This window comes from Triticum aestivum, chromosome 4B, assembly GCF_018294505.1.
Source record: "Triticum aestivum cultivar Chinese Spring chromosome 4B, IWGSC CS RefSeq v2.1, whole genome shotgun sequence".
NCBI lineage: Eukaryota > Viridiplantae > Streptophyta > Magnoliopsida > Poales > Poaceae > Triticum > Triticum aestivum.
The window spans coordinates 588,173,003-588,198,642 of record NC_057804.1 but is presented as its reverse complement, the minus strand read 5'-3'; the positions used below and the strand labels follow the sequence as shown (position 1 = coordinate 588,198,642).

The following is a 25,640-nucleotide window of genomic DNA, read 5'->3' as shown; positions in this document are numbered from 1 at the left end:
TACCCTCCTGCGGCCCCCGGCCCCCTCGACAGGTGGTAGGCGCAGGTACGTCGTTGTACCGTTGCAGGCACCACACTCCAGTCCAGCCTATCGTCGTCCTCCCCAACAGTTGTTGGCACCACCCGTCCCCCCGCCGGACCGCCCTACACTCCTGTTCCCTTCCTCCCCACAAAGCAAAACACCCCAAAAACAGTATCCCCGGCCGAGGGTTAAAAAAGCAAGCAAGCAAAGCCGCCGGAAGGATAAGTATCATGCTCGGAGTCGGAAAGAACAGTGGAATGGCCTTTCATTCAAGGCGAGGGCACCGCCGGGGAAGCCAAGGAGCGAGCAAAGGCGAGGATCGAGGGAGGGAGAGAGGACCGGACCTGACCTGACGACGTGACCCGCGGACCAATGGCGTGTGGGGTGGGGGCCGGTCACTTCCTGACCAGCTCGTGGCAGACACCTGGCTCCATTCCTGTGACACCCCCACGAGCCTTGCCACGGAAAAGTAGCCACTGCTCCCCCTACGGCTGTGTGCTACCCTACCACGGCCGCCAGTGACAGCTAGCTAGCTCAGCTCAGCTGCGCTCCTAGTCCTAGTACTACTCCCGGCTCCTGTACGGGGGTGCTCTGTCTCTGCATTTCTTCCATAAGTAGTAGCCAAGTTGCTCGCCCCCGCCCGTAGTCCTTTGCGCAAAGAGGAAAAAGGGAGCTCCTCCCACCCCCCGACCGACGCCGCCCGCCGCAGATCTATTGCAACACCTGTAAGCTTCTCCGCCTCCCGAGTTTCTCTCGCCTTCGGCTTGGCTAGCTAGGGTTTCCCTCTACCTAGCTGGCTAGCTTCTTCTTCCTCCATCCTACCTCGGTTCTTTCTGTTGCTGCAGCAGCGACTGTGGGGAGGGGAACAAGGGGGGAGAGGATGGCGGGGAAGAGGGAGAGGATTGCGATACGGAGGATCGAGAATCTGGCGGCGAGGCAGGTCACCTTCTCGAAGCGCCGGAGGGGCCTCTTCAAGAAGGCCGGGGAGCTCTCCATCCTATGCGACGCCGAGGTCGGCCTCGCCGTCTTCTCCGCCACCGGCAAGCTCTTCCAGTTCGCCAGCTCCAGGTACACACTTCATGTGTGCGTAGCTATCAATTGATCTCTCATCGATCAGCTAGCTTTTGGATGCACTTCCAATCTGACTCGCTTATTGTTTTATCTGGTGTCTTAACCGATTACATACATTTATTAGTCCTGAGATTTTCTTTCTTTTCTTTTGAGGAATCATTTGTCCCAAGTTTTGGTTCTTCGCTACTTTTTGAGATCGGTTTTTACTATCTATAACAGTTTTTGTACACGGATTGATATTTGATGTGCTGGGCTACTAATTCAATTTTCGTGTTACAAATTAGTTAGATCACCCGTGTTTTGGTACAACATATACTTATTTCGAGCTTCTTTTCGCATGTTCGACTCTTTTTCTCAGTGCCTATAACAATGACTCGTAGAGTCAAAGCAGTCAAAGCATGTGTAGATTCTCTAATGCTTAATAAAATATTTTCTTTGATTTGGTGTTTATAATATATAAGTTTCGCCACTGTTCTTCTATTATGACATGTGGGAGAGATCACAGAGGGAGGACTTTCTTTTGGTAGTGCACCTAACCAGTAAAATTAACTAACGCAATGTTTGTTCATGCTCAACTTTTTATTATGCATTGTATTTGGACCAACAAGTCACTTTTTCTACCTTTTTTTCGTTATGCTTGCTGTTGTTCTAGGATTAATATATGTTCAGATAAAAAATATTTAATGTCCACTTCATATCTTTCCTACTCCCTTCGTTCCAAAATAGATGCCTCAACTTTGTACTAACTTTAGTATAAAATTGAGTCAGCTATTTTGGAACGGAGGGAGTAGATAAGAACTACTCCAAACTCGGGCCACATGTACTATACAGCTTATTAGCACGTACGACTCTTTCACAGTTTTAAAAGCTGTCATTTTGGACAACATAGTATCTAACAAAATAAATAAAATAATAATTTTGAAGGAAAATTTACAGATGCCCTTTCAAAACACCCAATACCATTTTTTAAAAGATCAATGTGTAGTTTAACTAGGACTTTATGTCCAAACTAAGCGGACTTTTTTATTTGAATTGACAGGAACATATAAGTACACGTTGGTAACTGAAGATCGCTGGCCTTGTTCCAGTCACAATTATTCAATAATAATTTATGTAGTAAAAGGGAACAATAAGAGCTAGGATATGTAATTTGAGATATTACAAATGCTGAATTAATACAACGTTTGACAAGGTAGAGCAGTTTGATGATTATGGTATGTAATTTTGGGCCTACAAATGCTAAAAAAATTTATTGTGGAAGAGGTTGAAAACATGCGTTTGTGACAAGATCAAATTGGTAAGTTTAAATGGAGTATATGGGAAATACTGTTAACTAATGCACGTCTCCTTAAATATGCATACTTGCATAGCATGAAGGCTATAAGTTGTGTTGTAAATTAATCCCATGCATAAAATGAATAGAAGCAAAATGCGTAGTAGTCTGACCTTTCTGCAAAATCATTATTGCTCATGACTGATGGCTGGTCAGAGATGCGCGCGTATGGTAAAGTAAGAGTAGTTATGACTTATGACTGGTCAGAGATGTGCTGCGGCATGATGAACATGTTGGAAACAAATGTGGTGTTTCAGCAAAATTTATTCAATAGCTAAAGTTACAATCGTTCCAACTTAATAGAATAGTATCATTGTTTTTTTTCGGAAAGAATAATACTCCCTTCATTTTTTGCTTATACAAGGCCATGATGAAATATACTTTCTGCATTTATACAAAGCCATCAACAGTAATTGAGCCAAAATTAATGATATTTTCTCATATAGTGACCTGTTAATACTTGCATGCATGCAGTCATAATGACAGTCAACTATTTCATTCACTTAGTTTTCCTATATGCATTTAGTCGTATTAATGATCCCAATAAAAAAGCTGGTTTACAAAACAGACATTAAATTTACCTATAATTTGAGTTTGTGGTCTTCCATTTAAAAATGAAGGGAGTATTAGTGTTAGTTCCAGGGAAAATGCTTGTGCATGACATAAAAGTGAATGGTTTTCTTGGGTGTATATTCTACAAATAAATGCTCATGAGGTGTTTGTATGTTTTTTCTTGTCTTTTCGTGGCACGTAGTTCTGTACTCTATATCACTGACTCGAGTTGGTCTGTGCATGACATGATTTGTCAGGACGCATGCATGCATGGCTTGTTTAAAGCTACATGTGTATTCGTGTAGAATTAATGGCCAGGACTCTTGGACAAAAATGGTTAAAAAGATTGACCGGTCCAATCAAATATATGACGCCTGGACAGATTCCGTACTGTGGTCAGAAGGCAGCATTGCGCATCGGAATTCATCCCAGTATCAGTCCAAAGTTTTTCCATCTTTTCACATTAGGCTAATGTTGATGCAATGATATTTAATAGACAAACTTTAATACTGCCTATGTTCCTAGATATAAAACGTTTTGTCGGTTCAATTTAAACTGCAAAATTTTCCTATATTTGGGAACAGAGGTAGCAATAATTAACCATCTCATAGGACCTTTTTCAGTTTGATGTAAGCATAGAAAACTACAGTGTATATAACGTTCATTTGAGAAGCATCTCAGAAGCAGATGTTTCACTAGCTATATGTACACGCCCGACCATCTAATAAAGAGAAGTGATGTAGATTGTATGTAACGTTCCTGTTTTGAATTAATCGAGATATCACCTTTCCCCACACACAAAAAAAAAACACTTTGCTATATCCGCCCGAATATCTAATGAAGAACACAGCCAATCTCCACTATATTTTGTATTCTGTTGTTAAGATGAGTTTGGACAAGATACCCGGCCTTAAAAAGTTACACAGATATTTTTGTTAAGATGTCATTATTAGATTTGTCTTAAAGTATATGCTGACATATTTTTACGAGGTATTTTAAGCAACGCATAGGAGCTCTGGCTCTTTATTTTGTAGAAAAAAATCGACCTTAATAACTAGATAACATTTGTCGCACTGCTATGAGAATTTAAAGCAATAAATTTGCTGAGAATAAAATAGAATATATGAGAATAATAACCGGTCCTTCACATATCCTTCACATTCTCGTCATATGTGAACGGTAGCAAACCTAGAAGTAAATGGAGGGTGGCTTCCAGTGTCTTGTGACCTTCTAGCTAGCCTTGGTAGAATGATTTGTTGCTGAAGAGAATAAAAAATAAAAATTGATGGTGATGATGATGATGATGTGGCGGTATTGCATGTATTGGAAAATAAGATCACCTATTTAGTTATACTATACAGGATATGTAAAGAGAAAGTAAATCCTCGGTTGAATGGATAATGTGATTAGCATTATGTGAATATACTGAAGAAAATTTATCCTAGAAAATGTTCATCTCGAAAACGACATGCACTAACCCTTGAGTTCGGTATACTGAATATTGTAGCATGTTTTTTTGGTTTCATTTCACTCCAACTGTCTCAACTGTAGCATTGGTGTCATGCAAAGGCCGGGTGTCGCTCAATCTGGTTGTATCCGTTTGATGCTACATTCTAAGTTAATAAAAGCACTCTGTCAAAAAGGGTCCAAAGACCCGGGAAATGTCCTTTGGTTCTTGGGTGTATATACAGGGAAAAAACAAAAAAGTCCAAAATTGTTTTGGAATAAACTTGACATTTTTGCACCAGCATTAAAATTTTCATGAAAGAACACACCCCCCCCCCCCCCCTGACTTCAGGGCAAAACAAACAGATTGGGGGTTCTTCCTTTGCAACTTTTTTTCACGGGCACAATAGAAGGACAACTTTATTTGAAAAACTTTTCAGAATATTTTACTTTTCTATTACTATTTATTTATTTTTCATAGAAAACACCCAGGAACCAAACGTCTCTATCCCCAAAGACCCAATGCACAGGTAGTTACAACTCTGTTGTCGTAGTGCCACCAAGTTTCCATGTGGTTGTGCACGTGCCCAACGCATTGACCTCTCCTAGTGATTATTATCTATATCACTAGCGACGTATTTCAACTTTCAAGTCACCTGTATCAAGGGCATTAGTGGCATTATCATTATTTACTTAAAACAATTTCATACATTTGTCAAATGCATGCAGAACGTTTGAACTAACATGAAAGTTAACAGAACGACAGTATGACATTGATAAACAGAAGGCTATGGGTAATTTCGAATTGAAATGGATTATTTGTGCAACCCATGTTCTCTCTCCTTCACGGCCCACTTGAAAAATCTGTGTATTACTTTGAAAAAAACACTTCTAACTGTCTACAAGAAATGAGAGCAATTAGATCTCTCTTTCAGTTCTCTGTTCTTTTTGTGAAAAACGTATCTGATGTTCCATGTTTTTCTTTTATTTTCCAAGTCGTTTTAGAATGTTTGATATGCGACCAGAAAGAGATTCTACTAATGTTCCTACTAGATTTTTCATCATCATATTGCCATCACATCAAATTTAGAAACATCTATATTAAGAATACATCAAAGAATAATATTGGTCGGATAGTACAAAAGGAGAGAAATGAGAGTTGAGAGTTGAGACAATACTAGATCAGGTTGAATATTATGCTTGCTTTTGTGGATTCTCTAAATTTCTGGTAGTAGCATCTTCACAAAAGAGAAGTTGGGCAGAAAACCAGCCTTTACATTTTACACTCTGATTAATTTGATTTTTCTATTCTACTGAAGCATGAACCAGATTATTGATCGGTATAACTCTCATTCCAAGATACTTAAGAAAGCAGACGAGCCATCTCAGCTGGATTTGCATGTAAGCTCAAATACATCCAGATAGATTTACATATGCATACATGTATTCATTTAATTTCTGTTATATGGTAGGAGGACAGCAATTGTGCAAGACTAAGGGACGAGCTTGCAGAAGCAAGCCTCTGGCTCCAGTAAGTTTATACCCTTTTTCTTTCATAAAACATTAGTGATAAATTGAATAAAATATATCTACATTCACTAAGCTGGGACCGTATTTTAGACAGGGAGCTTTCGTTGTCTCAAAACGTTGCATAAGGCAATACAAGCGCAAATAATTCACGCCCAGACTACATAGGTAGGATGTGCACAGCCCAAGAAGCAACACAGTAATAGAAAGATTAGACAAAAATCCGCCTAACGTGATGGAGGATTGATCCATAAACCATACTGCTATCCATGTTAGGTAAAGGTTTCCTTGGCCTTTGCTTTTTTTTTTTTTGCGGATATCCTTAGCCTTTGCTTTGTATGCACACGTAGCGCATAAGTAAATCACATTGCTCCAGTCCATGAGTAGACATTGCACGAATGGAGCAATAATTGCTTATATTGGCAGATAAGAGCATCTACAGCCGGACTTTGCAAATCCGGGCCCTCAAACACCCGTGGACGCGTCCGTGGACAGTGATCGGGCACTTCTTAAATTGCGTCGTCCACATCCGTGTCTCTCATATCCGAACCCCTATATCCATATTATATCATGTAACGTCGATCAAAGTACGTAGATCAGCTCTGGATATAGAAATTGCACAATATTTCACCAAAAGATCCACCAAAGTTCGCATAAACGACGGACAACTTTATATTTCATCTAAAACTTGAAATTAAAATCAACTTCACCACTTCCGGGCCGACCCTTTTCCCTTATGGTCGCCGACGTAGTTGTACCCATCAGTGGCTGGTGGAGGATCATCCGATTCATCGGATGAGGAGTCGTGGTCGTCGTCGAAGGAGGAGTCGACGATGACGAGGCCCTTGAGGCGCTGGACGGCTCGGTCCTGCTGGCGCATGAGCTTGGCCAGCCGAGCCGCCTCCTTCGCCTTCTCCAACGCCTTCTGCTCAGACTGCTCGATGGCAAGCCGTAGAGCCTTGGCGTTCTTCCGACGGAGCCGCCGAGCGTCCGTCTCCGCCGTCGTAAGCGACCGACGGTAGACCCATGCGAGGAGTCGTTGGTCCTCATCGGGCTCCGCCGGTAACCCACGTCGGTGTTGGACAAAGCTCTCCATAGCCTCCCTCTCCCTTTCCTGCCGCCTCTCACGGCGGGCCATGCGCCTCCGACTTCGACGTGCGCATCCGTGCGGGCGGGGCGGGCACAAGAACCCACCGCTACCCATGAGGGGGAGCAGCAACCGGCGGGGCGAGGGTACAGCGTGGGGAAGCAGCAGCCAGCGGGGCGAGGGGACGGCGTAGGTGAGGCACCAATTGTGTTGGCCGCCTGTCGAAGCTGACCATGGGCCAGGAGGGGCCAGCGGCGGCTGCGGCGATGCTGCAGACCCGGAGCTGCCCCTGGTCTCCACCTTGGACCGCTCAAAGGCGATGCGGAGGGCAAGCTCATACTCCGGATCCACCTCGTTGTTGGAACGGTTGTTGGAGCTGGACATTGCGCCGGATTCGATCGGAATCGGTGAGGGGAGAGGAGAGGATGGAGCGAGAGAGGAGAATGAGTGAGCTAGGGTTTCGGACCGACGAGGCCGATGGGGTCTTTTGAGGACATCCGTGGGGTCGGTGGTGGGCCGGGACACGCCCGGGTGTGCCCGAGCCACCCCATATCTGCCCCATATTTGGGCTAGATATGGGGGTGCCGGTCAGTCCGGGAATTTGAGGCTCGTTTGAGGCATCTGTGTGGGTCGAAAAAACGTGACCGAGCAGCCCGCCCGGACGTATGAGGCGGCTTTGAGAGGTCCGGTTGTAGATCCTCTAACTTATAGAGGAGAGGGTTTTTTCCTTTTGTCGACACAATATCATTACTACATAGCCAAAGTGACCACCACATCGTCGCCGTGTAGACCAAGATGCAAGAGCTAAGCTTTGCCCCAATGTCACATCACTACTGGAAAAACTTATACATCGAGCAGGCCCTCTGCAAGGTGTTCTATGCCGAGTGCCCTGCTCAGCAAAGTGCAAAACACGGCAAAGAAATGTCGTTGCCGAGACACCGCTAAAGGTAGCTCGGCGAATGGAAAAAAGACTCGGCAGATGTTAAATATGCCGAGAACAAAACAGTAAGGTCACGGCAATATGGTGACATGTGGCATGTCCGCTTGCGCTTGACGGCTCCATGACGTCTGGGGTATGTCTGCCAACAGCTTAGCTCCAGGTGGACACGTGGTGGCCTCCTATGTGTTGACTTTGCTAAGAGCACCTCTCGGCAAAAGGTAGAACTCGGCATATGGCGGGCGGTCGGCTGTCAGACAAATGTCAACGTGGGAGCCTCCTACTCGTTGGATTTTGTCGAGAGTGAGTGTTACACTCGTTAGACTAATATGTCATGTATCGTGACATATCACCTAATCCCCTAAATTGAGGAGAATCGTTATTATTGCACAGCAAGGGTGGGGCGTGGCGATGGAGGTGCATGTGCGGTCACCTGGGAAGAGGGGGCGATAACGAGCAAGGTGTCGTCGTTGTCGAGGAAATCATATGTGTTAGCGATGGGAGGTTGTGGGGGGGGCAAAGGGAAAAGTCATCTCATAATAACATGACGAGAAATGATGATGTGGTGGGTGGTGAGATCCATGCACCGATACCCCTTATGGTGAGATGAATAGCCGAGAAAGACACAGGCACTCGAACGCGGCGACAGTTTATGTGGCATAGTAGAAGCGGTGTTAGGATAGAAAAGGCATGCGAAGATGCGAAGCAATGAGTAATTTGGATGGGTGGTGTGTAGGGAAAAGTAGGGAGATGGGGAGCTGATGGTTTTTGTGGGAAGACGGTATCAGATGTGAGTGGCGGTGTGGAGTTCTTCGACTCAAAAACGTGGTGGTAAGCTAGCCTGAAATAAGATAGAGCGCACGATGTCATTGACTATGCGAATAATGCGGTTAGCTATACCATTTTGTTGGGATGTGTATGGGGGGCAAAGCGAATATGAAGATAGTGCATGGCGGCGAGAGAGTAGAGTTAGTTCATTGTGATCTTTGGACTTCACCTATTTTGAGTGCCTCTAGAAATAAATATTTTCTAGTCATTCTTGATGATTTCACATATTTTTTATGAATTGTTTCGCTCTGATACCATGAAAGCGTTTAGCAAGATTTTTCACACTTGGGATTTTCCATTGCATGTTAATATATAGACAAATATTACAATCCTAATCATAAGAAGATCACAATAATAACGATTCTCCTCAGTTTAGGGGATTAGAAGATATGTCACGGTACGTGACTTAATAGTCTAACAACACTCACGGCAAAGATTTGCCACATGGCAACCGCCGTCTGCATCTTGAAGCTATCAAGTCACTTTATTTAATCGACAATCTGCCTTTGGTTCTCGGCAAAGTTTATGTCGAGTGTCAGATAGACAGTTCTCGAAAAAGTTCTATTTGCCTGAGGGGTGTACGATGTATGCCTTTTGTCGAGAGTTGTTCACGATAAAATGCGTTGCCAAGTTTTTTTTGGGCCTTCGCCGAGTGTCTTGGTCACCCGACAAAGTAGGTGATTCTAGTAGCTCATAACCAATTACAAAAAAAAGTGATATTGCGAGATGGATACAATTTAGGTGCCACCTGAATGACATACATCCAATAAGAATAATTAACCTTTCTACAATTGGGCCCCCTTACAAATCTTGTTCAGAATTGTAGAGAAACATGGAATCTATATATGATCTATCTCCACCTTTACAAGGCATAGACAATAAGATCAGTGAGTTGTGGTCTTAAGTCATTTCTTCTTCCCTAGTACAAGGCAGAGTACCATCATACCCTTCTAGCTTTGAATGCCAGTTGGAAGGTTTAGAAAGAAGATTTTCCATTTTAGCATGTCTACTCGAGCAATGTGGCATTGAAAGTGAAGGTGTTTTATTCTTTCATCTTGGTGATAGAAATAACATTGCCTACTTTTTTGACAATTGTGTTTCTTGAGGTTGCGTTCAAGTCATTCATTTGCGAAGGTACCAAAGAAATAGTTTAAGTTCTAGAGGAACATTAAGTTCCACATTCTTTACTATTGACTGGTGCATCACAATGGACCAGAGCTGGTACATTTAGTTGACTGAGAATACCACTACAAAACGGGCTTTGGAGGCGGTTTCGTTACATGGGCTGCCTGCAGTTCCTTGTACTGCCTCAAAGCCTATGTTGCTAATACTCCTTCCGCTGGAAACCGCCTCGAATGCATGGAGTACCATGAGCGGTTTCCAATGACTAGCCGCTTCTAATGCTCTCAGCCATGGAGGCGGTTTCCCCTTAAGACCCGCCTCCATTTTTATCTTTAGGGATGTTTAATTTGTTTCATTTTGTACCCAGACTTGGTACCGAGTTCAGATAAAATTACTATTTAACACTTAGCATACTATTCCATGAAATATCACATGAGTTCACATATAGTACTACTTAAAACATGAAACAAATCCCATGAGACACAAAACAAAGTTAAGCATAGTCTTAAACATCACACAAATTCCAACACTTAAACATAGTCCTAGGGTTCAAGCAGCAACAATGCCACCACCGTCTCCAGGACCTTCACCATCTCCAGCGGTTGCAGCACCACCGGCTCCAGCACCTCCTTCAGGGGCAAAATCAGCACCTTCTTTGTTAGAAGGAGGAGGCATGATCTCAGTCAGCGTTAGGCTATACACTTTGAAACACGAGACCTGAGCTTTGAAATCTTGCACTAGTAGAAAACAGGGCATACGTTTGGGCCAGATAAGCCCATTAGTCCCGGTTCAGTCACGAACCGGGACCCATGGGGGCATTAGTCCCGATTCGTGTCTCAAACCGGGACTAAAGGCATTAGTCCCGGTTCAAATGAGCCCTTTAGTCCCGATTTGAGACACGAACCGGGACTGGACTAAAGGGTGGTGTTCCCGACACAAACCGGGACTGAAGGTTAGACCTTTAGTCTCGGTTTGAGACACAAACCGGGACGAAAGGGTGCGATGCTCTTTAGTCCCGGTTCGTGTCTCAAATCAGGACTAAAGGGCCCATCCTCAAACTCTACCCCCCCCCCCTTGTGGATCGACTTTTCAGTTTTGTAAAAACCAAAAGAAAATGATAAAAACTTCAAAAATTAAAATCCTTCGAGATGTAGTTATGTTACTACATCTACTAGTTAGGAAAATTAAAAAACTTAAATTTGGACATGTTTTGCAAAAAAGTGTTATGAAAATGTAAAACGGCCATATCTTTTGCATACGATGTCGAAAAAACCCGCATAATATATCAAAAAAATCAGCACGATTTTTTTTAGAATCCTCAAATTCTAAAAGGAAAAAAGTTATGCGCAAATTTCCTTTTTTTTATTTTGGTTAAATCTGATCAAACTATGGTCAAACTACTTATTCAAGAAGTATTAGTGTTACTAAATAATTATTCAAGAATATTAATAATTATTTTAGTTTTTTTGAATTTTGGTCAAATCTGGTCAAATCTAGTGTGTGCTCAAACTATAGTCAAACTATGGTCAAACTTATTATTCAAGAAATATTAGTGTTACTAAATAATTATTCAAGAATATTAATAATTATTTTAGTTTTTTTGAATTTTGGTCAAATCTGGTCAAACTGTGCTCAAACTATAGTCAAACTATGGTCAAACTTATTATTCAAGAAATATTAGTGTTAGTAAATAATTATTGTTTTTTAAATAATAGTTTCAAATCCAAACAGTGAAACATGTGACTTCATGCTCAAGCTAAACTCCTGAGGGTCAATAGGATTGACATCTTACTATTGTCAGGAAAACAGTAAGTCCAGACTTGGGAACGAGGGAGAATAGAACACGGAGGTTAAGCAAATCGTAAAAATACCTTTAGTCCCGGTTGGTGTTACCAACCGGGACTAAAGGTGGAGCTCCAGACAACGGCCACGTGGAGGGGCTTTAGTCCCGGTTCGTATAAGAACCGGGACTAAAGGGTGGTGCCTTTAGTCCCGGTTCCAGAACCGGGACTAAAAGCCCTCACGAACCGGCACGAATGGGGCTTTTTCTACTAGTGTTGGTGAGGGTGCCTTGATTCAAGTTGGGGCCTTGAACATGGAAAACAGAGAATGGGCTCTTGAATTTGAGAATGACAACATCTTTTTATTTTTGACCAACATTGACAACATCTTTGATATAATGATTAGCAACCTTGAAGTCCAAATGACCTAAATGTTGGGGCCTTGGCCACTTCTAATGTATGTTTTTCATAGTAGTGGAACTGTCTACTTTGGTGCAAATTATAGTAGAACTCGGTGTGGCCTTGTGAAATTAGAGATCCACCACCTACCCAAATGTGTATTCCACGTCACAAAATCTAGGGCCAAGCAAGTACCTCCTAAAAGCTATGTTAGGCAATAAGAAATTCAAAACTTGTTTAATTATGTCACATTTGTATGCACAAATTGCAACTATGTTGGGTACTGGTCTCAGAGTGGTGGATTGTCTAACCACTTAGTGGTGCATTTTCCAACCGCTTATCCTCCTAGAATATAACTATTTGACCATCTTTCATGTTAAATGCACCAAACCATAAGTAGTAACACTAGAATTTCATCAGGCCAAGCCTAAAAATAAGAGTCTCTTAGTGTCCATTGAACTAAGGAGATTGCTTTTGAGCAACGTACTTTTTTCCTCAAAAGATCTTGCCATGCACCATCCTCGTAAGAAGCTTGAAGAGCCATATACTAAGAAACATTGATTTTTCGCTTCAAGATCTTGGATTCCTAAACCACCACGATGTTTGTCCAAGAAATGTCTTTTTTTTTTCATTATCACTCTGCAAGGAAAACCCGACCGAAAATAGTCCAATATATGCTACATCCCTTTTAGAATTTGTAAGAATGGCATCATGTAAAGTACCATGTTGCTAATGGTGAGCCGTTCCCGGATGACAAAAACTTTTTTCCAACCGTTGAGTCGAGGTAAAATTCATTCCTCCACATGTCTCAAGTCTGTATTTGAGAATTTCTGGTAATGAATCGGGATTCCCAAATACTAGATGGGAGACTAACCACGCTCGTGTCTAAAAAGTTCGTTGTACTAAGATGTGCAATCTTGGGCTTCCCCGAAGCAGAACAACCAACTATTATGGAAATTGAATTTAACAACCGGAAGTTTGCTCGAAAGCACAAAACACAAGCTTGGGATTTTTTTATTCTTGAAGAGTATGTTCCATAAAGAGAATTGTACCATCAATGTATTGTATGATGAGAAGTCCACCTTCCACTAGTGGTGGCACCTTGACCATCTGCCTTGCATGCTTTTCGAGGTTCAAGCCATGATCTTACATAACATTTGGAATAGGGGATCCCCTCATCAAATAGCCCTTCTGTCTGAAGTACTGACCAGTATCACCATGACTTATATGGCTACACGACCTCCACACACAAAGTTATTAACCCATGCACACAAAGTTATTTACCCATGCACACAATTTTTTGGACAAGTCCTTAATTGTTAGGGTCTATGTAGGAAGGCCATTTGAATTTTTCGTAGGCCTTCTAGAAGTCAATCTTCAAAATGAAGCCACTCAAATACAGCCAAACCAATTTTCCCAATGTGGCATAAGGTTGACCGCTTTGATCGGGGTTTGGGCACGCTAATATGGCATTGGAACACAATAAGATGAAAAGAACAAGAGTGAGAATATAACTGTGTTGCCCAAGTGCCAACTCCTCCCCCAAAATAGCACCACCAACCCCTCCACCTACCGCAACCCCCCTCCCTTCTAATCCAACCGCCATGAAGAGGATACCTACCTCTTGTATGCCATTGTCCTCCCTCTCATTGTTGGCTCACGATGTACAATGTCCTCCCCCCCCCCCCCCCCCCCACACACACACAGACAAAACCCTTCAACCCCCGATCGTTGAGTCTATTGATTCCCCTTGCCTTCTCCGCTCTAATGGACGGAGATGGCGGAATCATGAATCTTGTTTCCTGGTGTGTATGCTTGCATCGACATGACAAGACTTGGTCAAACCAGTCAACCGTACGCCATGTTACGCAAAGAAGGAAAAGCGTAGTTGTCACTTAAACCATCTTAGTGGTCGTAAATCGGTAATGCAAAGTTTAGCAACCCTATGCAGGAAAAATCGGACATGACAAACTTCCCAATTTTGGAAAGTCACGCCTAATCCACACTTCCCTTTTGGGAAAGTTTTCTTTTTTGGCAAATTTAAAAAATACTCCCTCCGTCCCATAATGGGACGGAGGGAGTATATGTGTAAACTTTCAAAATAATGTGGACCGAACTTCCAGGATTTCCAAATTTCAGAAACATTCAATTCAACCTTTCAAAATATGACTTCCAAAATGAAGATTCGAAAAATTTCAACTTTTAGAATTTAAACCGCAAAGATTTTGAACTTCCAAAAATTCTTGAATCTTCATATACAAAGAAAAAAGGCAGACCGATATGGTCCAATATGAGTCTCCTTTGATGGATTTCTACTCCAGTATAAAAAATATAATTCACTAAAGAAACTTTACGTGAAGACTTATGCATCCTCAACTAGTTCAGCTTTGTAGTCGTTTGACATGTGCCATCTCATTCCTGCAGGCAGATGAGAGGAGAGGAGCTCCAGAGCTTGAACGTCCAGCAGCTTCAGGCCCTAGAGAAGAGCCTCGAGTCCGGGCTCGGCTCCGTTCTGAAAACCAAGGTACACGTGCAGCGTGCGTGACAATATCAACCTATCTAGCGATGGTCTTGGTTTTCTGACGATGATGTCCGTATTGCAGAGCCAAAAGATCATGGACCAGATCAGCGAGCTAGAAAGAAAGGTAAGAGCTTTGTGCCTCCATGACCCGAACATTTGTGTGGGAACTTTGGAGAAAATTGTAGCTGAAACTCTCGAGATTCAATGTTTGTTTTGCTTAACATGCCGATCGTGTCGTTGAACAGAGGGTGCAACTGATAGAGGAAAACGCAAGGCTAAAGGAGCAAGTGAGTCCCTGCAAATATTATCCCCCCCTCCTGCGTGTTGTTTCCATTTCTGCACATTCCGTTTCTGATGGAGCGATGGTCTGAAGCTGCAGGCGTCCAAGATGGAGATGCAAGTCGCCGCTGATTCACCGGCGGTGTATGAGGAAGGACAGTCATCTGAGTCCGTCACGAACACGTCGTATCCGCGCCCTCCCCTCGACACCGAGGACAGCTCCGATACCTCTCTCAGGCTCGGGTGAGTTATTGCCACAAGCACCATCTGTACCATAAGCCAAGTCCAATCTGAAAGAAAATTGCATTCATGATATGAGTTATGTGTGCTGCAGATTACCACTCTACAACTCGAAGTGATTGGCTGGAAATTATCCGAAGCAAAGTGATGCTTGGTCACGACAAGCTCCTGAATCGAACCGCGCGCTGCATCCAATAAACAGTTTGAGTGCGCTGGATGATGTGTGTAATCTAAAAGAAGACTGGCTTCTGTTATATATAGTATAGTGTGGCACAATAAGAGAACAGGTTCTTTTGATATTACCTGCTACTGGTTTTTCCCGTCCTTGTCCTGTGCTGTAAGGTTTTAGTAGACCCCTGAGTGTCCATCAGAACTCTGAGTTGCTTCAACCCCTGCAAGTAAATCAACCACTGGCACAGTGGCATATTGATTTGAACATAAGAAAAAAAAAGTTTGTTATGATGTTCTTGAAGAAGCAAACTTTGTTTTTCGAGTCTTCAAGAAGCAACCTGTCCGTCATCCTTTCTGGGAGGAAGAACCTTCCTGCTACTGAGTAGTGAGTAGTGGGAACAAATAGAAAATGATTAGAAGTGGAGATTGCAAGAAAAAATGCATGTCCTTTGCACTTGTTAAACAGGATTAATTAGCATCAGTCACCTCTCCTGCTTTAGAAAGGCATATATGTCCAGTACCTAATGTCTTTTCGACGGCAGTAAAGTGAGATATCAGCTTTAGTATCTTCAACTTTAGATCAGACATCAACTAGCTTTATTAGCTTTAGATCAGAATGTTAAGAGTGGCAGATCAAGTTTGTTCAGTAGCACTGGAATGGTTCCTGGTTCTCTGAATTGCATTTGAGACCAAGCAAAACTGCAGCTAGATCTTGCATAATATACCCAGACAAACATAGTAAATGAAGATTGGGCAGCTGAACTTTAAGAAGTTTATGGGTTGTAGATTTTCGTTCAGATTAATTTTCATTAGCTTGCAATTAAGAAATATTGTTTGCGGTGAGAAATGGATCATTTTTTGTCTGCTCTCCATTTTATATTGCCCTAATTAGATTAATTAAGCCTCTAAGCCCCAGAATGTTAGTGCAGTTAGTGGAAAGGCAGAGCCCAGGAAAGCAAGATGCAGAGGAGAGACGCGAGAGTCCAAATGGTTCAACTTTCAACTTCTTAATTTATTGCATAACCAGAAGCTACATCAGACGGCAGCGATCTGCGGCCACGAAAGTCAGGTGGCGCAGATGGCTGCTTCATCATGAGGGCCTGAGGCTCTCTTGCAAAGAAACTGTAGGAGGACCCTTCAGAAGCAGTAAACACCTTGCCCGGTGCGACCTCCCTTGCTTTCCCCAGCAGATGTCCAGAGAAATGATCACCCCATATGTCATAAGTGAACTCTTTCTTCAGTGCAGTGACACCCTCATCTCTCTTCACAGCCTTATCTTTCATCAGGTTGGAGCCGGGAGCACGAGCATGCGGGGCAATTGGGGAAGATGCGGCCAACAATGGTGAGCGCCATGCTGTGGTCAGTGCAGTGGATGAAGCCAATGGGTTTACAGATGTCGCTGGAGGTGCAGGTGGCTGCTGCTTGGCAGTTTGGGACCAGCCATTCTTCACTTTGTTATTCGCAGTTAATGGTGCCCTTGCTTCGACATCAAGTCTACTCTCGAGTTTGTTTTTGTGCTTCGGTTCAGATGATGCTCCAGAAAAGGACCAGCCCTGCTTAGGGGTTAAACTCGGTGACAACGGTGAAGATGGTGTTGAATTCCCACTGTGGCTGCTAGAAACCTCAAATTTTGCTGCCAGTCCTGCACCACCAACTTTTCGCTTCCTTCGCCTCCCTTTGTCTCGAGCAACTCTAATAGTAAGGTTCCCGCTAGTTTCTGTAGCTTCGGTTGATACCTTGTCTTCCACAGGATTAGCTGGGGACGCAGATATAACTGAAGTATTCGGTTGTTTGTCTGGATTGCTCTTGTCATCTTTCTTTCGGGGGCTATCAAGAGTACTAGGAGGGAATTTCTCAGGAAGAGTTTCTTCAGCTTTTCTGTGTTCCCTTATCGGCCTGTCAACAATGCATAATTGGTCAAACATAAATCATCTGACATTGGGAAAATGTGATAAAAGGACGATATTGATCAAATTATTACCTGGAAGTTTTGTTACTACCCTGAGGAAAAGAGGGCTTAACAGTCTTACTGATGGTATCTTTCCTGTCAGCAATCTTGGCATAGTAGTCTTGAGAGTTCACTGACAAAGAATACGGAGCACCACGAACAATCACCACAACAAACAAGAACACAGTTCCAAAAAAGAGCATCAATGCTTTCCAGTGGATTGATCTGAAGTAAGACCTTTTGCACTGTTTAAGCATACAGACAGGAACATTTGCAGTCATAGGGATTACGAAGATGCCAGTAGTCATAGCTAGCTCAAGGTCTCGCTGAACCTTAACTGAAGAGAAGTCAGCTTTAAAAGAAATGAGCATTCTTATTGATTCACTTGGTGCTAAGCTAAATCCCTTGCAGTTGTTCACCGTAAATCCATCCAAACCACAATCAACTCCAGAAACTTTTACCCTTGTGACTCGAAGAGGAAGGTCACCACTATTTTTAACATGTATCTCCTTGGACAACTGCTGACTGCATGAAGGGCTGGGGATCTCGGATTTGGACAGTGTTGAGTTGTCGTCAAGATTAGACCCAAGGTTAAATTCTAGCTTCCAAACAGCCTCAGGTCCCTCTAAAAGGGCAATAGATTGCCAGCCACCAGGTGCTCGAAGAGGTAACCATTCCAAGCCTGACAGATTGTTTCTAATCAAAGCCATGCTTGACCACATGCACCGATTTGAAGGACGGAAAACAATGGGACCAAGTACAGCGCTTGTCAAAGGACCAAGATAGGTCTCAGTAATTGCTTTGCTACCTAATGAGAAACCAAATCTAGTCTCTGTCGAGTCAATTTCTGGAGATCTGCTTGAGAAAGTGTGTTCACATTCGTCGTTTACAGTTCTGCACTGGCCAATGATTTCCTCAGAGTTCAGTACCAACTGCATGGACACATGTTGCTGGCTTGGGTTATGGACGGTTATCCATTCAGAAAACTGTGATCCAATTTGGACGACAGGAAACACCAGCTCATGATTTGTGAGAACAGAAATCCCAGTCATTGTTCCATGAGATCTCCAATTCCTAAGTACCATGTCATCAGCTCTGATTGCGCCCCTGATTGTTGGCTGCAAATTATATTACAAAAATGTATGAGAATATTACAAAGCAAAAATATTTAAATGCATACAAGTGGAAAATACTTGATACAAATTTAGCAGTTTGCAAAGAGTTACCAACTATTGATATCTATGACAGTCGAATACTGGATCAATACTCAACTATCATAAAATATATAACGAGAGCAAGACTGCATAACACGCCTGCTTTTCTCTATTCCCCCGCTTATTCTTCCAAACAGATGGTTGAGACTAATGACAACCACAATAAGAGCCTTATAAACTTTCTTTAATGCGATAATGGCATGTTACAGAAAACATTAAAGCAGTAAGGTAACATGCCAATATGAATTTACAGCCTGCATGAGATTAACTTTACCGGTTTAAAGAGAAAATGATATGCTTGGCTGATGAAATTAATGAACAGGGTAACGCATGACAAAGTGATATCATTATTCATAGCATATATTATGTTGTAAGCATTGAATGCTTCAAAATAGCTCCTAGTGCAGCTAGGAGAACAACACTTAAGACCAACTGAAAACAGCACAAGGTTTTATATTACCTTCATGTTATGCAGGCCTTCTGTTTCTTTGATGCTGCCCAAAGATCCTGTCCTTGAGTTAGCGGAGGTCTCTTCAGAATGTGATTCAGCAAATGGCTCATCAGATTCAGCAACAACAGTGTTGGTTGTATAAGAAATAGGTGCACGCATTATATCTTGGCAGGGTATCACAATTGAACTACCAAGGGAACTGTTTGTTTCGACCACTATATTGCAGTTGTCAAATGAAATACCCTTTGGAACTGAAGCAGTATATCTTATCAAAGCTATATCTGTTACGGTGTCAGGGAAGAGTATCAAGCCATTCAAGTACTTCAACTGAAAGATCATCGGGCCATCCCTGTTATCCCCAGTTACACTCACAACCTTCAGTAACTCTGTTGCATCATTCCGTAAAGAAAGGGAATATATTGACCCATTTCCAGCACAAGATGATATTCGCTCAAACGTGACAGAAACCAAGTTTGTGGAATCATAGTAGGTGCGCGTGTGTACCTCTAGTTCAATAGGTATAACAACAATGTCCACCTTATCAGTTGTGTGATTGCGCAGTTTCATGTAGATAGCACCAAACACCTTGCCTTCTGAAATAGGTTGCAATTTCAACTCTATGACAGTGCTGCTTTCTGAAGGAAGTACCTCCCATTGCTCACTAGGCCTAATATGGATCACTGGCCATCCAAATTCAGTACTGCTTGCTGTATGCCAGTTGCTACTCAAAGAAGTTAACTCCACTGCCTCATCTAAAGGGCCTAACTGACAAACAACATGAGAAGATTGTTTTGTGCTTTCAGATGCAGACATCCAAACGGCCACTTCCTCAACATAGAGAGAATCATCAAAAGGGTTGTATATGGACAAATTCTTCTCCAGGTGTCCACCTATTACAACATCCATCCTGGTCAATGGAAGTATCTGGTAAGGCGACCCGACAGCCATGCCCTTAGCTTGTATGATGAACCCACCAAAATTGGTCTGCAAAACCAAATGTGCTGACGAAGAGCCCAACAACTTTGGCAGGAACATGAAGGTGACCGACGCATTTTCGCCGGGCTGCAGAACCAGATCCTCATAACCATACACATAGAACTGTGGATCAGTGCTGAATGGCTCATAGACACGCAAGGCACTGTCATTGTTCAAATTCACCACAGTCAGGGAGGCCACAGAGGCTGCATACAGGTTACTCCTGCCCCAATCCAAGACTGGTGGACTTATCTCCACATTCATGGAGGAAGAACTGTAGAGGGCATTCGGGCTGACATCTGAGGTCGCGCCATCCAGTTCCAGTGGCACCCCATGCGATGCCTGCATCCAATTGTCAGGCACAAGCGGCGCCTGGCACGACCCCGCATCATACCTCGCAACATCCTTGCCCTCTCTCCCCAACGCATCGCGCGCCCCTGCGACGATCGCATCGGCAGAGGAGCAAGTTACCATGCCTCCCCCGGACATCGGGAAGCACATTGACCGGGATGGCTCCCAGTCCCTTGAAACCCCCAAATCAGGCTCCTTGATGACGTCATCGCTGGCGAGCAGCGTCTGGACCTCCGAGGACGAGAAGCAGAAGGAAGCCCCGTCTGCGCACACATCCCGGAAGCCGAGGCAGCCACCGTCCTCATGGCTCTCCTCCGCGGAATCGGCCTCCGCCGCCGCCGCCGAGACGGACAGCGCGAAGGCCAAGAACACACAGCACAGAGCAGCCAAGGAAACCCTGCAAGAAGCCGAAAACACCACAAAAGAGGTCAAGAACTCGCCGGCTCGCCGCGGTTGTTCGTCAAAAAGGCAGAGCGCTACCGAACACCAAAGCATCCCCCAAACAGAAACCCCAAGAAAATAGTCACGAGAACCCCAAAAAAACTTGGTATCTTCGGCAGCATAAGCAAGGATCACTCTAGAACTCCAGAGCGCCGGCGAGCAAGAGGCGAACAGCAGTTTCTTGGTCGCTGCGAGATGGCTGGAGGCAAGAAAGCAAGGAGGGCGGAGCAGCGGAGTTAACGGGGAACTTACCGAGCAGGGGAGGAAGCGGAGCGCAGGAGGGCGAGGGGAATGGATGGAGCCGCTGGCGAAGAGCAGCGGCGGCGGCGGCGGCGGGTGGTCATGGCGGAGAGGGCATGCGGCGGGCGAGACTTTAGTGTTGTGGTGACCATAGGAATCGACGGGAAAATGAAAAGAAAAAGGAAATAAAAAGGAGGGGAGGGAGGGGGAGATGGACAGGGACGGAGGCGGACAGGAAATAAAAAGAAGTGGGAGGGAAACAAAATAAAAATGGGGGGAGGTGTTGGTTGGTCCCGGTGAAGAAAACCCATTCATGTGTTTCCCCCAAGAGGAAGGGGAAGAGTGTTGCTATACACACGATGTTGTGCAGCCGATTTGTGCACGATTGCACTGATCCAGCCATGCATGCGTTGGAGAAAGTGGAGGCCAACGGCTAGATCAAGCATCGTCCGATGTTCGGCTGTTGTTTATCGTCTGGATAGTAGTTCCGAAGGGGAAACCACATTTTGTGGTTTTTGATTGAAGTTCAAATGACTATTTGGCCCTTTCAATATATACCTTTTGAAACTTTTAGCCCTTTCATTGTTTGTGTGCTACAAAACTAGTCCAAACAACAACATCAACAACAACAAATATAAATGTTTTCAAACAGTTCTTTCTAACAAAAAAGAAACATTATTTTGTAAATAAGAAACTTTCGGTGGTCAATCAAGATAAGATAAGATGCTCTAAGCGTTCAATGCACTGGCGATTGCGTGTGCCCGTGTTGCGACGTTCTCGTCTGCGTCAGCCCCGCTGTTTACAGCTCATACCCACCTAGCCGTTTCACCTCTTTTGTCCGTATTTCCCGCCTGCTTGTGTTGTTTATTGATTATTATTCACTTCGGTTTCTACCGCTTGATGAGGAATTGATTACATACATATCCCCTTTTCACTACTTTTGCACATTTGTTGGACAATAATTCGGATAAGTCTCTTTTTACATCATAATGTTATAATTTAAAAATGAATCCATACGAGAGGAGACATTGCGTGGAACCTTAGATAAGGTGAAAGTCAATGTAGTCAAAGCCATAACTGATCATGGCAAAATAGTGCATGCGGCGGGCGAGGGTTCACTTTGTAACCATGGAATTTTAGGGGGGTGCAAAGAAGATGGGTAAAAAGGAAGGGAAGGGCTGAGGAGATGAGAGGGAGAGAGGAGGACATAAATTTGGAGACAAAGATATACATATGGTGATGATTGGTTCTCTTGTTTGGAAAAAGAATGTTGTAAATTTCAATGTTTGAATTACTATTTAGTCGATATGTGGGCTGCAAATCCCAACTCATGCAACAAATCAAATATTTTATGCTCAACAAAAACTATTATGTAATGCTAGGAGATCACCACATCCAATCAAGATATCTATTGAGCATTTAATATACTAGGTTATGAGTACACGTCTTCTCTACGCCACCAATTGTGCCTCACCCATAGTTTTAAAAGCCAGATTGGACGTCAGTGAGACAGATTCCATGGACCACCCCGCAAACAGGCCCGAGAGAACCAGTAGCGCATGTAAGTTATGTGCAAACCGAGAGAAAAATAGGAGTCGATTGAAGTGGGGGCAGAATAAAAATGGGATAGGTGTTGGTTTGTCCGATGAAAAAAACACATTCATGTTTCCCCAAAAGGGGAAGGGAAAACACATTTTGTGGTTTTCGAAATTCAGATGGCTATTTAGACCTTTTCTAAAATTTTAGCCCTTTCAATATTTGTGTGCTATGTACAAATCTAGTTCAAAACAACAACATCATCAACAACAAATAAATGTTTTCAAACAATTCTATTTAACAAAACAGAAACTATTATGTAAGTAAGAAACTTTCGACGGCCAACTCAAGATAACATGCTCTAAGCGTTCAATGCACTGGCATTTGGCTGTGCCCATGTCGCGACGTTCTCATTTATGTCACCCCACTGTTTACAACTCATAGTCACCTAGCCGTTTCACCTCCTCTGGCCATATTACCCGCCTACTTTTGGTGTTTATTGATTATTCACTTCGGTTTCTACCTCTTGATGAGGATTGAGTGCCTAGATATCCCCCTTTCGCTTCTTTTGCACATATGTTGGATGATAATCCTGGTAAGTCACTTATGGGTTGAAGGTGATGGTTGGTTCTCTTGTTTGGAAAAAGAATGTTGAAAATTTTGAAGTTCATATGACTATTTAGTCCATGAATATATGTGGGCTGCAAATCCCGACTCAAGCAACAAATCCTACATGTATACTTAACAAAAACTATTCTGTAACGTTAGGAGATCACCACATTCAAGCGGGATATCTATTGAGCATTTAATATGCTAGCTTAGGAGTATGCGTTCTCTCTACGCCACCAGTTGTACCTCACCCATAGTTTTAAAAGCCGGATTGGACGATGTGGGGGCAAAAAAGGAAATAGGCGACATACATGATATCTATGGATTGCCCCGCCAATAGACTAGAGGGCCCCTCGAGGCCCCCCTCAGCGTGAGACCGACGCCAAAAAGTCCAATATATTCAAAAAAACCCAGAAATAACCCTAAATCAGAAGTTCCGCTGCCGCAACCCTCTGTAGCCATGACAAACCAATATGGACCCTATTCTTGCACTCTGCCAGAGTGGGAAATCATTACCAGAGGCGATCTTCATCATCCAAGCGGCCACCATGATGAGGAGGGAGTAGTCCACCCTCAGGGCTGAGGGGCTGTACCAGTAGCTATGTGTTTAATCTCTCTCTCTCTCTCTCTCTCTCTCTCTCGTTCTTGATTTGGCACGATCTTGATGTATCGCAATCTTTGTTAATATAGTTGGATCATATGGTGTTTCTCCCTATCTATCTTGTTGTGATGAATTGAGTTTTCCCTTTGAGATTTCGTTATTATTGGATTGAATACTTTTATGGATTTGAGAACACTTGATGTATGTCTTGCTATGAATACCCATGGTGATAATGGGGTATCATATTGATTCACTTGATATATGTTTTGGCACTCATCTCGCGGATTCTCGGGGTGACATTGGGGTAATCTATGCATAGGGGTTGATGCACGTTTTAATCCTTGTTTCTTCGGTAGAAATCTTGGGGCACTCTAAGGTTCTCTGTGTTGAATTGAGTATTATAAATCTAAATTTGTTTGATGCATATCGTATAATCAACTCACGGATACTCGTGGTCACATTGGAGTATCTAGGTGACATTAGAGTTGGTTGATGTGTATCATTTGGTGTTATTTTAGTGCGAACTCTAGGGCTGTTTGTGACACTTATATGGGATAACTCGATGGATCGATCGGAAATGATAACTTTGAGGTGGTTTCGTACCTTACAAACAATTTCTTCTTATGTTCTCCGCTAGATAGGAACTTTGGAGTGATTCTTCATCGCACGTTGAGGGATGGTTATATGATCCAATTATATTAGCATTGTCGAGAGATTGCACTAGTGAAAGTATGAACCCTAGGCCTCATTTTCAAGCATTGCAATACCGTTTGTGCTCACTTTTGTTACTTGCTACCTTGCTGTTTTTTATTGTTACTATTATAAAAATCAATATCTACTATCATTATTACACTTCTATCACCATCTTTTCGACAAACTAGTGCACCTATACAATTTACCATTGTATTTGGTGTGTTGGGGACACAAAAGACTCTTTGTTATTTGGTTGCAGGGTTACTTGAGAGAGACCATCTTCACCCTACGCATTCCACGGATTGATAAACCTTAGGTCATCCACTTGAGGGAAATTTTCTCCCGTCCTACAAAACTCTGCACTTGGAAGCCCAACACGAGTCAACAAGAACAAGTTGTGTAGTAGACATCACACATTTGCTCAACAAAAATCATGTATCTCACCTTTCACACTGTTAGGTCGCGTCCCTAAAAGCCTATAGTTTTAAAAGCCAGATTGGACATAAGTGAGACAAAAAATGGAATAGGCAACATACATAGTTTCTATGGACCGCCCCACTAACAGGCCAGAGAGAACTGACCAAATGGGCCACTTTTGCGCAAACCGAGAGAAAATTAAGAGTTGGTTGAACCGGTAGGTAGTGCATGCATTTGTGTGAAATAGGAAACGACCTGCTTTTGGGAGGGATCGACCCTGGTCAACAAAGAAATAGGCCAAAGCATCGAGTTTGGCCCAACAACCAACTTGGCTAGCCTGCATTCTCATAAAAAAACTTAGCTTATTTGTAACATACTTTCTTGTCAAATAAAATGAAGTTGCTAATTTGACAACTCCTAAAATACGCTCTCCTTCCTATTTATACTCTTTTCGGGTCAGCTTATGTTGTTGTTTACTATTACCGCAGCTCATACTTCTCATGAGTAATAGAAGTAATATGATTCATATGTTCCTTTTCATTTCACTGCACATTTTATCAACAAAACTCTCGTGTCACCTTTCACACTATAAGTCGTATCCCTAAATATCTAGTAGGGAAGGAGAACCATCAAGGCCTAGATAAAATGAAATCCACCGCCGTCAAAGAGCAACGACGCCTGCACATCTCAAAGAGGGCACACAACAAAAGAGACTTTATTGTGTTGATTGTGGAATCAAGAGGGTAAGCTCCAAGCATGAAATTTGTAGTGTTCCACCCCTCTATTTATAGAACCTAACCATTTCACTACCTCTCTATGCATTTCACATCTCTTGCATTGCGTAGATTA

The 25,640-nt window shown here is 43.0% G+C and overlaps 2 protein-coding genes across 3 annotated transcripts; one reads left to right on the top strand and one right to left on the bottom strand.

Annotated features, from left to right (window-relative positions):
• The first annotated feature begins 559 nt into the window (after positions 1-559).
• LOC780636 (MADS-box transcription factor 47) lies at positions 560-15,619 on the top strand. Of its 2 annotated transcripts, none has more exons than XM_044515403.1 (9): positions 560-746; positions 867-1,089; positions 5,743-5,824; positions 5,896-5,954; positions 14,529-14,628; positions 14,708-14,749; positions 14,871-14,912; positions 14,999-15,147; positions 15,239-15,619. In XM_044515403.1, exons 2-9 carry the CDS (start codon positions 902-904, stop codon positions 15,261-15,263), a joined length of 687 nt encoding a protein of 228 aa, XP_044371338.1. In that variant the 5' UTR covers positions 560-746; positions 867-901; the 3' UTR covers positions 15,264-15,619. The 2 variants fall into 2 exon arrangements, with proteins under 2 accessions (XP_044371338.1, XP_044371339.1); XM_044515404.1 differs by having other exon boundaries at positions 561-746; positions 15,005-15,147.
• Positions 15,620-16,301: 682 nt separating this feature from the next.
• LOC123093429 (uncharacterized) lies at positions 16,302-21,174 on the bottom strand. The gene is made up of 4 exons (XM_044515402.1): positions 20,948-21,174; positions 18,938-20,651; positions 17,297-18,381; positions 16,302-17,211 (listed from the first exon to the last, which is right to left on the bottom strand). Exons 1-4 carry the CDS (start codon positions 21,085-21,087, stop codon positions 16,323-16,325), a joined length of 3,828 nt encoding a protein of 1,275 aa, XP_044371337.1. The 5' UTR covers positions 21,088-21,174; the 3' UTR covers positions 16,302-16,322.
• Between the last annotated feature and the right edge of the window lie 4,466 nt (positions 21,175-25,640).

Bases quoted from the DNA above. Each gene is read 5' to 3' on its own strand.
- LOC780636 (XM_044515403.1), top strand. From the start codon at position 902: ATGGCGGGGAAGAGGGAGAGGATTGCGATACGGAGGATCGAGAATCTG. The intron at 5,955-14,528 runs GTAAGTTTATAC...TCATTCCTGCAG, and splicing joins GAAGCAAGCCTCTGGCTCCA to GCAGATGAGAGGAGAGGAGC. The intron at 14,750-14,870 runs GTAAGAGCTTTG...GTCGTTGAACAG, and splicing joins TCAGCGAGCTAGAAAGAAAG to AGGGTGCAACTGATAGAGGA.
- LOC123093429 (XM_044515402.1), bottom strand. From the start codon at position 21,087: ATGGTCACCACAACACTAAAGTCTCGCCCGCCGCATGCCCTCTCCGCC. The intron at 18,382-18,937 runs GTAATATAAAAC...TATAATTTGCAG, and splicing joins AAGGCCTGCATAACATGAAG to CCAACAATCAGGGGCGCAAT. The intron at 17,212-17,296 runs GTAATAATTTGA...CATTGTTGACAG, and splicing joins GGTAGTAACAAAACTTCCAG to GCCGATAAGGGAACACAGAA.